Raw genomic sequence first — 12,235 nt, 5'->3', positions numbered from 1 at the left:
GAGAATGTGGGCCATTTTGGAATAATGGAAGATTGGGTCTTGATGTGCAGAGTTTTCTTTAGCCAGTTTTGAGGGTGTGCTTGATCAGATCACTGGGGAGATCTGGTGCTGTGTTGTTACTCCCTGTCAGGGTGCAGCAGAAATGTGGTATGCTGGGGATAAAAATAGTGCATAGATTCACAGCCAGTGCGTAAGGACACGCAGAAGACCTGCTCAGAGGGTTCGCCATCAGTGTAAAGCGATGGAAAGAGTGTTACACAAACATCTTCAAAATCTCATCACGTTTATAATCGACACAATGATCCAAGAACAAACAACAGCAAATTGACACATATTTCATCTTCTGCTTCAAGTGTTGCTCTACTATAGCCATGAAAAAAGATCCTAGAAAGTGAATTGTTTAAAAAAGAAAAAGAAATGTTTTCTAAAATTTGGCACATTTTCAGTATGCCAGTCGCACTCAACACTTGACACTGTTGTCTCATATTTAGGGCCCCTGATATTAGTATTTATTTATTTATTTTGTTCCAGAAAATAGTTTACATAAAGATCAGTCCGTCCGTCTCAATATCCAAATCAATCACAGAATCTCCGGCTTGTTCTGCTGTATTGATTTCCCCCAGGTTGACCTCCACGTGCAAAACAAAATGGCTGTTCATGGATTTAAAAACATACCCAGAGAAACCTGGTGATACCTGTATCACATCCATAAAGAGCTGCAGTCGGCATATGCAGTAATAGGATGAGGGTGAGGGGGGGCTCATTAATGTCCAAAAGAATGGAAAAAAGTAGAATAAATCACTGAGCCCACTTGACTTGAGGGGGATTTGCACCAGGTATCCTGACAACTGTGGGGTTTCACCATGATCCTGGTAATGATGAATGATCGGGGGTGGCAAGGGGGGCATAGAAGGGGGACCTATGCAAAGAGAGAGAGAAAGAAAGAGAGAGAGAGAAACAGAGGCATTCAACTACTGAATTAACCTCCTGTTTTCTGTCTTTGGAACGTATGCCATGGGAAATCAAGTGGTTCAATCAACCGCTGGTGCAAATAAGGAGCCTTACATATGAATACACACACGCACGCAGATATACCCCTTTTCTCCTTCCTGGGTTCATGTTTGTGATTAGTCATCTCGTCATCGTCGGTCACACACAGGACACCACTATAGTGACCGGCAAGGTCCATCGACACATTGATTCGTGGCAGAAACACAAAACCAAAAGACTGCAAAAAAAAAACCAAAAAGAAAACTCTTCAACAAATTTAAAACTCACGCTTTTTTTGCGTGGTCACGAGCCGTCAAACTCAGCCTACGCCATGTCTTCCCCCCTGTGGCTCGTGGTTCAATGGCAGGACCGTGGTGACAGCGTTCCCACAATGTTCTCTTATCATCTGCTTAACGTTACCACCACGCCGTCGTGTGGCTACACTGCGACAGCGATATCGTGGGAGGGTAACGCGCGAGCTGGAGCGCCCCGCTGTTTCCTCAGGGTAGAACAGGCAAGATTCCGCCGTCTCCGAGATGGTATAAGTTCACTAAGATGTGTACGAGACCGAGGCAGGTAGGCAGGTGCATAAACTGTAGGCAGGTACACTTTTAAAAGTTGTTGAAAGTGGTTTTATCATGTAGGGTTTTGGCTTGACTGTATGTCTGAAATCACACACTGAAGCCTCTTATCAGCTGTGCACTTGCATCACTCTGGGTTGGAATTGGTCTTGGTTGCACCGAGGGCAAAGAAACCTCAGTATTCCATCTACATCTTAACAGTTCATTTAAAAAGCAACAACAATGCAAAGTTACATCCTTCTGTCCATTTTTTCCCACTATCACTGGCAGGTAGTGCTAAACAGAAACTCTCTGTCCATGGCTAAATAAGTTTACCCACACAGAGACAGGACACGTGGCATTAGACATGCGGTACGAGCAGCCATATTCTTCTCTTTGCGTCTGAGCCAGTGTACAGACCGCTCTGCTCATCATTTTAAGCCTGGCCCAGACTGCGGCCTCACACTAAATGACACTATTAAGTTCTCTTAAGTTTTCATCTGTGAAACATTTAATGAAATCTCTGCTCACTGATGCATTGTTAATGCATATTTCCAGGGCCTGTTTAGACAACAGCCATAAAGCAATATATCAGTTATACCTTCCTTCCCTCCTTATCACAACATTGCTCTTTTTTCCTGTTTAATAAATACATAATGTGCAAGCCCATTTAAAGAAAAACAGAATGTCTGGCTCAGCGCTAGGGGTGGGGGAAAAAATTGATACAGCACGGTATTGCGGTACTTTCTTCTGTGATACGGCATCGATACAGAGGCGCCAAGTATCAATAATCTATCAAAACATATACGCATTTTCAAATGCATATTATTTTTTATGTGATGTTAATTCAGGATGCAGAGGCGAAGAGCCATCCTCTGTGGAGTGCATTCAAATCATATAACTGCACACCTCGTAGTGGACTCAGTGAATTCTGTTTATGCCATGGTCGCTTGAGAAAAAATTAAGACAAGGGCACTCACTAACTGGCAGGAGAGGTGCAGTTTCCTTGGCAACACATATGGGTCAGACTAATACCTGGAAAACAACCACTGCCATCCCATTATAAACATTAGTTTACCATACAAAGAAAACATTACATCATGATTCCAGCAAATAGCCCAAACCATAGATAGTACCTACAGTAGCAACCAGACTCATTCTAGTCCCTCTCGTTCTAGTCAAGTAGCAAGCCAGTGCTATGCTAGGTTCGCCATCACTTGTGTAACTTATTAAAATTCAATCTGAACTTGGGTAAAAAGGGTCTCACAGTATGTTTTCTATCACGGATAACTAGCTAGCCACCGTAGAAAAACTGGCTTCATTCAGTTGAGCGCATATGTGATGAGATGGGAGCCAACATAACCTAACAACACAGAAAACAACATCATGGACACTCGCTAAATCGAATATGGCACACATTTACACCAAACTGCTTAGCAAGCACAGTGTTGATGTAACTAAGATATTCAATGAAAAACAAGTGTTGATACATGTTCCATACGCGCCATCTGAAACTGCAGATGACACAGCTGCTGCCCATCTAAAACTGCTGACATTGCGGTGCTGATGATTGGATGAATCTCACCATTTCATTTCAGTTCTTTCCTTAAATGTATTAATTAAATTGTATTGAAGCTGCTGAAGGGGCCCGATGTTCTTTAATATTTTCTTACAGGATGCTATGTGTTCATTGTGCTCAGTTGCACAAGTAAAGATTTTAACTGAAATTAACTGATGCAATGATTTTGATTATGGGGTGCGATGGGTTTTGGCATAATTTTCTCCTTAGGCATATGATTTCAACGTTTTACTGTAGTCAAATGGAAAACAAATGAATAAAAATAAAATAGCAATTGTATGGCAATACTCAATTGCAAAAACACAAAGAATCGCAATAATATCATATCGTGACCCAAGTATTGGGATAATATTGAATCGTGAGGTCCATGATGATTCCCACCCCTACTCAGCACTACTACAAACCCAACTTAGTCACAATCTTCCAACAACAGCACTCTGTCATATTAATGTTATCGCTTCACTGAGATGCCACAGCAACAATATTAGATGTTATGAGTGAAGCCATCCTTCACTGTGATGACACAAAACTTCCATATATGTACTGTCTATACACTTTTCTTTTTCTGTTTAAGTACAGACATTTCAAAGAACCCAAACACCAGAAAAAAATATGCCAAAGACCAGCTCTAAAGCTTACCATATATTAAAAAAACAAAAAAACAAAACAAAACTAGTACTTTTTTCAAATTGTTTTCTTCTTCTCAAGGGTAAAAGGTAGTCAAGTCATTAATGTTCATCTTTTTTTTGGCGAAGTTACTAGACCACCCATTCTTTTTCTTTTTATTCCCTGCCCCCCCCCCCCCAAAAAAAAAAAAAATAATCCCAAAATGTCAGTCCTGATTGGTGGCTTGGCCCATCAATTATCGCCACAGCGATAGAGTGGCCAATGAGAGCAGAAGGAGGGCAAAGCAAGGGTGGATCTGGCTCCCTGTGGACAGCACTTTCTTGTTCTTGGCGGGGTAGGCATACAGCTTGGGCCGGTCCGTGTTGGGCACGATGACTCGGGGGCTCCGAGCACACACCTCGTCCGAGCACATCCCGCTTCCCGAACCGCTCACATCATCCGCTGAGAACGCAAACCAGAGGGAAACTACATTTTACACTGAGGCATTTCAGGCATTTAGCTTGCACTCTTATCCAGGGCGACTTACAATTAGTGCGCAAAGCTAATCACAAACAAACCCATGTAGCAAATAATTAGAGTACAACGGTGAGGCCATAACGTCCCAGCTATAGCTAATCCTTTGCTGCTAGAATTAACATGGATGGGAAGGTAGAGAGGGTTTTTTTCGGGAAATATAAGGAAATATAGAAGGGAGAAGGTATGAGGAGAGAAGATGAAGAGCGGAAAAGGGAATGAGAATGGGGAAGGGGGGATCGGGATGGAGATCAGGGTGCAAAACTCACGTCTACTGTACTCTCCCTGGTGCAGCTGATATCAGACTCAAGCAAACAACATAAGAAACTACTGCTGTCTATTTCTCCTGAGGTTTTTGGACTTAAGTTTGGCCTGAAGCTTTGACACTTGGTCCTGTCCAGTTGTCAAATCTATTAAACAAGGCAATAAACATCTGGTAATTAAAAGAGAATCCGCTCTGTCCCTGATGACAGAAATCCGAAAACATAAGACAATACTAAAAACAAAACAGCATTCAATTTTACTGTGTCTGTATCTGAAAAGATAAAACAGCACTATGGCATATTTGGCGTTGGGGATTCCAGATTAAATCAGATAAGTCAGTGACAAGAGGCCTCACTTCTACTTGAACAGAGAAGTGAGGTACTGTCTGCGACAAAACAAAATGGCTGTAAGGGGAACTCACTGGCATCCTGGAAGTCCACATCATTGCCATTGAAGGCGTTCTTGAGGCGGTTGGTCATGATCTTGAGCTGCATGATCTGCTGGCGGATGGTCATGTCTGGCTTGGTGATGTCGATCTCCACCTCAGGGTTATTGATCTGACTGGCCAGGCCATCTCCCATGACCTCAGGAAGGTACCTGAAACACACCAATCGGCCAATCATCCACTGCTCTATGAGCACGCTTATCAGCACCACAAACACACTGACGGACAACTGCCAGTTTTCACTGTTTTCCAGTCAATTTTTTTTTGCTTCAACCCCCCTTCCCATTTAAATTATCACAGCACATTTAGAACGAAAGCCAACATTTTACTGTTTTTAGGAAAGCTGTGTGATATTGATTGGTAAGGCAGAATTTAAATGTTGCTTGTTTCAGTTAAAAGCAACCTACAAGGTAATATCTGGCATTGATTACTTACTCTGTGCTTATAATTTCTCATCTTGTATTTACATGCCAAGCATTTCGAAAAATAGATTTTATTTAGACGCGTAATATTTACAAACAGGAATTCTAGCTGAGCAGATTATTTCACCTCATCATTTCACACCATCATTTTTGTAATACCGACCAAACAACCAAAAATACTTGCATGTAAAGGCATTCGCATTTATCAAGTATGAACCTCAATCAGTGTTCCTGCATTAGGTTCTTTCAGTGCCTCAGCACCGGTTCCTAAATCCAGGCAAAACAAAAGAAAGATGGTTGAGCTCTCCCAGCCATGCAATTAAGTAATCAGATTAGGTAATTAACGGCCAATTACGGCTAAATTAAAAGCAGAAACCCTCTTTCCCTCCAGGACGTGAGTGGAACAGCTCTTCTTGCAGAAGACACATGGTACATTACTCCTGGCATAAAGCATTTTCGTTCTGTTTTTATCACATCACTTTGCATATATTTCAAGCCACAGTAACTCGCGTCATCAATAACCGCCATTTAGTTTAATGCCATAAGATGCGGCAAGAACATTACGACTGCAAATAGGCATCCATAAAAAACTAGATATATTTGAGAAAGAGTTTGTTTGCTAAATGCACACCAAGCAGAAGCCCTTTCAGGAGCTTTGGTCATTTTTGCTTTTTTGGCCTTGACATAATTTTAACTTTTAACCTGATTTTAATTTTTACAAATAAAAACAGCTATTATTTTATGCACCCCTGACGAAGTATGCTGATATGTGCAAAGGTGCATCACATGGATAAATGGTGTCTGTGGAAGTTCAGGGCATGCGTTTATTGAATCCAGGCCACTGCTGCATGCCAATCCACTCCCACAGAAGCAGAAATTCATTGCTGCCTGAGGAAGGCCACGCCAGTCGAAACATGATGCTGCATATATAAGCCGAGGACCATTGAGTCACTAATGCCACTGATTTATTGTTCACAGTCTGTCAGTATGGAGTGCTTACGGTGCATTCAATGGCATGCTGAGTGCCACAGAGTGATAGAGACAACACCGTTACTTCTCCAAATACAAGCTTCTATGGTTTAAGCCACCATTTTGATTGCCCTTGGGTCCCGTCATTGTGAAGGCATGGTGCATTCTGCAATGGCCCAGCAAGTCCACCTACCTGGCCCTGCCCATTCCATTCCAGCACTTGTCCTCATTGGCCATTCCAGCTGTCACTCTGTCATTGCAGAGCGCGTTCGGCAGCTGGACCCAGTACTGCTGCATCTCCCTCAGCTTGCTTGTCACGTCGGAGACCTGGGAGAGACCAGCCACGCAAGATGTCAATTACATCGCTGGGTTACTAAACAGCGTTGGGAGAAACCAGCACAGAACAATGCCAATTACGCTGTTACTCAATGGGCTTTGGGAGACACCAGCATGAAACAACACCAATTACACTGTTACTCAACGAGCTTCGGGAGAAACTGGCATGGATCAACATCAATTACACTGTTATTCAAAGGGCTTTGGGAGAAACCAACATGCTGTAACATCAATCACGCTTACTCAACGGGCTTAGGGAGAAACCAGAGTGGAACAATCGCAATTACGCTGTTACTCAACAGGCTTTTGGAGAAACCAGCACGTTGCAACATCAATTAGGCCGCTACTCAATGAGCTTTGGGAGACACCAGAGTGGAATATCAATTATGCTGTTTCTCAATGAGAATTTTGGCAAATCAGTTACATGTGTCATGAAATACACTAATGCATGATGAGGCTTGAAAGAGACCAGCCACACGCAGCAGCAGTAAAACAGTGATACGACTAGATCTGGGGGAGAGCCCAGCCACATGCAACATCAAGCACAAAGTTAGTCTTGGAAGAACTGAGTCAGACAGAGCAATTACAGAATGAGACAGAAGAGATCAGTCACTGTCACGTAACATAATGAGATCGGGGAGAGACTGCCAGCACTTACACAATAAAATCATGCTTATGCTTTTACCATCTCTGCCTGCGGGGCTGAACAAAACGATCTGGCCAGCCACATTCTCCAAAGACACACACCTACACTATTCAGAACACACTGAATTCGGGAAAGTCCATGTGCGCAAAATGCAGATTGTGCCAAACTTTACTGTCCACAATTGGAACAGAAATAGCAATCATAACCTGTTAAAGTATTAGAAAATTTGGAGTTGGACTTAGCCGAGGACCCTTGAGCAAGCTACTGCGCTAAATCTCCGCGTAAACATCCGCTGCGGGAACAGCTTACAGGGCGAGTCAAATTGCCCGGCTCTTAGTCACCCTTCAAAAACACATCTGCAAAACACATAAATAAATAAATAAATAAATAAATAAATAAAAGATCATTTACATGGAAAAAAAAACACCCTCGAAACGTTGCCATGGCGACGCCTGCAGGGACACACTGGGCATCAGTGCCTCTGGTGTGTCATGGCTGAGGAAGCTCTCCTGATGAGATGCGCTCCGCTACAATGCTGCCCATCACACAGCCGCCACCCTGAAAGAGGAGTCTATGGACGGGTGCAGAGAACGCACAGCGACGGTGTGTGTGTATTATCTGTGAGTGAGTGTGTGCGTGCATGCGTGCGTCCGTGTGTGTGTGCGTGCGCGTGTGCACGCATGCATGTGTGTGTGTGTGTGTGCATGTGTGTTTGTGTGCATGCGTTTGTGTGTGTGCGTGCGTGTGCGTTTGTGTGTGTACATGCGTGTGTGTGCGCATGCATACGTGTGTGTGTGTGTGTGAGCGTGTGTGTGTGTGTGTTGGGAGGGGGTGACTGACCAGTTTCTCCAGCTTGACGCTGGGAGGGAGGGGGGTATTTGACTCCGCGCCCGCGTTCGCCTGCCTCCTCTGTTCCTCGGACCGGGTCTCAGCCAGCCGGGGGGTCCCACATGCCTGGAACACCTGCGGGGTACGAGAGGGGATGGGGCTGCCGTCAGACGGACCGCTGCCAAAACAGCACCCTCACCAACCATCTCCCACCCAATGGATCACTTCAGTAAGGAAACAAGATGTCTGCTGCCTCTGTGGGCACTTAGAAACATGGAATATACTGCCAACATATTCAAAAAACATATATTTATCAAGTTATTCAAAAACATCACAATATATGGGCAAATATAAAGTAATACCTATATTGCAATGGATACATTAAAATATTCTTTAAAAGCACTGCAGTTAAGTATGCATACAGTGGGCTCCAGAATTATTGGCACCCTTGATAAATATGCACAAAAAATGCTAAAAAAAAATGCTAAACTAAAAAATAATAGTTATTGAGATAAGCTTTATTTTCCGACGTGTAAACTAGTGTGCTTGATAAACGATTCATTGGAATCTACCAAAGCCTTAAATTTCTTAAATAAATAAAATATTTCCCCAAAAAACAGGTTCCACAATTATTGGCACCCCTGGTTTAATACTTAATACTTAATACCTCTAGTGAAAACACCCCAGAGATGGCCATTGGAAAACACGGATGTTGATTTCACTTAAGCATTTCTGTTTAGATTTTGATGTATGCTTGGAGTCATTGTCCTGCCGGACAATCTACCTATGACCAAGTCCTAGCTTCTTAGCAGATACAACCAAATTTTCTGCCAGAATTTCCTGGTACTTTGTTGAATTCATTGTGCCATTGATCTAAAATGTGCCCCTGGACCACTGCCAGCTTAACATCTCCAAAATATCAATGTCCCACCTCCATTCAATTTTGGTCTCATCTGACAATAGCACTCTCTTCCAGTCATAATTCCAATGAGGTTTGGCAAGCTCCAGATTCTTGGTTTTGTTTATTGTGCTCAATAAGGGCTGTCTTCATGCCTTCCAAAGAGTTAGTTGGTATGGCGGTGCCATTTTATGTTTTTTTAGACTTGTTGACCGCAAGAAACAAACCAATCTCTGCAATTCTTAAACAGTGATCCTTGGGTTATTATCACCATCTTCCTCACCGTCCGTGGGGACAACATGCACTTGCTTCCTCTACCTGGCAAATTTGCAACCATTCCATATGTTTTACACCTTTTTATTATTGCCCTTACAGTGCTAAGTGGTATGTTTAACCGTTTATGTCTTTTTTTGTACCCATTACCAGACTTATGATGGTAAATTACCATCGGTCTCTTCTGAATTGACAGTTATTTGGCTTTTCCCATGCTGCTGGATGACAAAGGGATTTTGTATGCTTGTTACCTAATTTTTATTCTCTAGTGAAACTGGAAGTGATGGAACGACACAATATAGTTCCTTTAGACTGAGATGAAGTAAATTAAAGGGGAATTGCACTTTATAACACTTCCGGGCTCATTTTCACACCTACCCGGAGTTTTGTGTGCATCCCAGATGGTTTTTAGGTTGCTTGCTTCAATATTTAGATATTTGTAGATTTTTCATTCCCGTGTGAGCAAACACACGTCCCTGCTTCTCATGACTGATATTGTCCTTCTAATGAATGTGTCACCCTTTATTTCTCGATTAGTTATTTCATTATCTTAATATTTTACGCTGTTTTGTTGCTTTCCTTCACAAATGCTGGCAGTTTAGTGTCGAACTCGAGGATGCATATCATTGCGCGACTTCTGATGTGGGCGTACCAGCAGACAATAACACTAGGTTGGTCGTAGAAGTAGTGTTGTATTACTACTAGCTAGCGAAACCGAAATGTCTGAGGACGAAGGAGATTTTGTTTTTGATCATGGGATTGTTGTTCCCTATCGATTCGAGCTGGAATACACAGAAGAAGAGCTGGCTAATTTGCAGGCTGATTTGGGGTGCAAAAATTTTTTTTGCACTTGCAGACATCGTGAAAATATAAAAAACAGCGAGGCACTCCACTTCCCGATAGGGTGACCAGATGTCCCCGTTTTACAGGGACAGCCCCCGTTTTTGGTGGCCTATCCCCGGGAATGTCCTCGTTTTTAACTGTGCGTTAAAAACAGACCTCAAAGTGAAATAATATTTTACGTGGCAAGAAAGACCGGGCAGCAGAGCCTACCAGTTGACGTCTCAATCGCTTGTTTTGGCTAACAGAGGGGGCTGGTCGCTATAGCAGCACTCTTCTTCTTCTACTAACTACTTGCTCACGCTAGTTTTAGAGAAAACTGCTGTGGAAAACTCGGCCAGAAGCTAGCAAGTGTCAAGTGAATCCACAACATCACCACAAACGTCTTTTCAAGACCATAGTTTATTACAGTACCATGGTCAAAATACATGAAACCAGAATTTTCCCCTTTTTTATTTCATAGATAATAACATTGGATATTTTAATGATATATTGACCACCGAACTGGAAATGTCCCCACTTTTCATTTCAGAAATCTGGTCACCTTACTTCCCGAGGCAATCAGTGAGGCAGCGATGAAGACGTAATGTACACTCTCATGCAGCAGTGCGCAGAGGCTGAGCCTATCTGTCTGGAGCTCACAGTCACCACCAGTAAAATTACAATTCTCAGCTCCGCTTGTAAAACTGGTTTGAATGTTATTCTTAGCACGTTGAAGACCTAGTGTAATATATGAAACGACGTGCACGAAAATACGGGACAAACTGCGTCCTGTATTGAATCAATACGAGACGTAGCATTTTACTTTGAAATCCGGGACGATCCCATATTATACGGGATGGGTGGCAACACTAGCGACAGGACTCTCCGATTTCTCGGCTGTCACCAACCCTGGAGTCTTGGAGACTTTAGCCCCTTTTCCACTGCAGGGCCGAACGGCATGTGTCTCGCTGAGAGTAACGTTACCGTAAAATCCTGTTTTGAACACAGAGGTATAGGGCTTGGCGCATCAGCTAAACTACAAGACTGTAATGTTACATCTCTGACACATGAATGAAGTTAGCAAGAGTGACAATCGAAATGATGCCTAGAACTTTTATGACATAGTCTGCCATTATCTGCATGAGCCTTAACAGAATGTTTTGCTTAGCTTCTTCTCGATTTTGCCGCGAAACGAAATCGAAGAAGAAGAAAAAAACGTACCGAACTACTATGTGGACTTCCGCTGAAAAAATAGGTCTTTGTTTCTAATGTTTGAAATTTAAAATAAAATAAATTATCAAAAAATGAAGGGCGACGAATTCATTAGAAGGACAATATCAGTCATGAGAAGCAGGGACGTGTGTTTATGAGTCTAACGTGGAGTTTGATGTTGAATGGGCTTCTATTGGATGGGGGGAGAGGTTTGTTCACACGGAATCTAAGAATCAAAAATCGACAAATATCTAAATATTGAAGCAAGCAACCTAAAAACCGTCTGGGATGCACACAAAACTCTGGGTAGGTGTGAAAATGAGCACAGAAGTGTTATGAAGTGCAATTCCCCTTTAAGTTCAATTGTTTCGCAAATTTCATTTTGTTTGATTTTACTTACAATAATTGTTAGGGGTGCTAATAATATGGCACCTAGGGTTTTCAGAAAAAATTTGATTACTTAAAAAAACATTGAAGCATGAGAGTAAATGTACTGAAATAAAAGTATATAGTTTTCCCATATGTTTTATTATTATCTGTGTCATTTATTATATGCAGCCTTTTTTCTTTTTTCTTTTTAATTTTTATTAAGGGTGCCAATAATTCTGGAGCCCAATGTATATGTTCCCAAAAAGGCACATATTTACAATGTATTGCAGCATATTCCATTTCCATTAGGGGGTTCAAGATTAAGCAACACTAACTGTACACATGAGCAAATGATTCCCTATTTATATCTTCATGAACGATGGAGAACCCAGACATGTTTCAGCACCTTGCTTAAACACTTAATACGCACAAGAGTTCACACTGAAATCCAAAAGACTACTTCGTCTTAAATGATTTTGCTA

The 12,235-nt window shown here is 42.2% G+C and overlaps 1 protein-coding gene across 1 annotated transcript in view; it reads right to left on the bottom strand.

The window, feature by feature from the left end:
* Window positions 1–266: 266 nt before the first annotated feature.
* The window catches only part of LOC135253438 (glypican-1-like), a 101,899-nt gene continuing 89,930 nt past the window's right edge, over window positions 267–12,235 (bottom strand). Inside the window, exons 6-9 of the mRNA XM_064332724.1 lie at window positions 8,192–8,314; window positions 6,563–6,696; window positions 4,955–5,130; window positions 267–4,197 (exon numbers count right to left, since the gene is read on the bottom strand). Coding sequence (XP_064188794.1) covers window positions 3,992–4,197; window positions 4,955–5,130; window positions 6,563–6,696; window positions 8,192–8,314 — 639 coding nt within the window. The 3' untranslated portion in view covers window positions 267–3,991. The remainder of the gene's footprint in view (window positions 4,198–4,954; window positions 5,131–6,562; window positions 6,697–8,191; window positions 8,315–12,235) is intronic.

The sequence above is a fragment of the Anguilla rostrata genome, chromosome 4 (genome assembly GCF_018555375.3).
Source record: "Anguilla rostrata isolate EN2019 chromosome 4, ASM1855537v3, whole genome shotgun sequence".
NCBI classification, from domain to species: domain Eukaryota; kingdom Metazoa; phylum Chordata; class Actinopteri; order Anguilliformes; family Anguillidae; genus Anguilla; species Anguilla rostrata.
The sequence above is the reverse complement of the archived record's forward strand: the minus strand, read 5'-3'. Positions and strand labels throughout refer to the sequence as shown.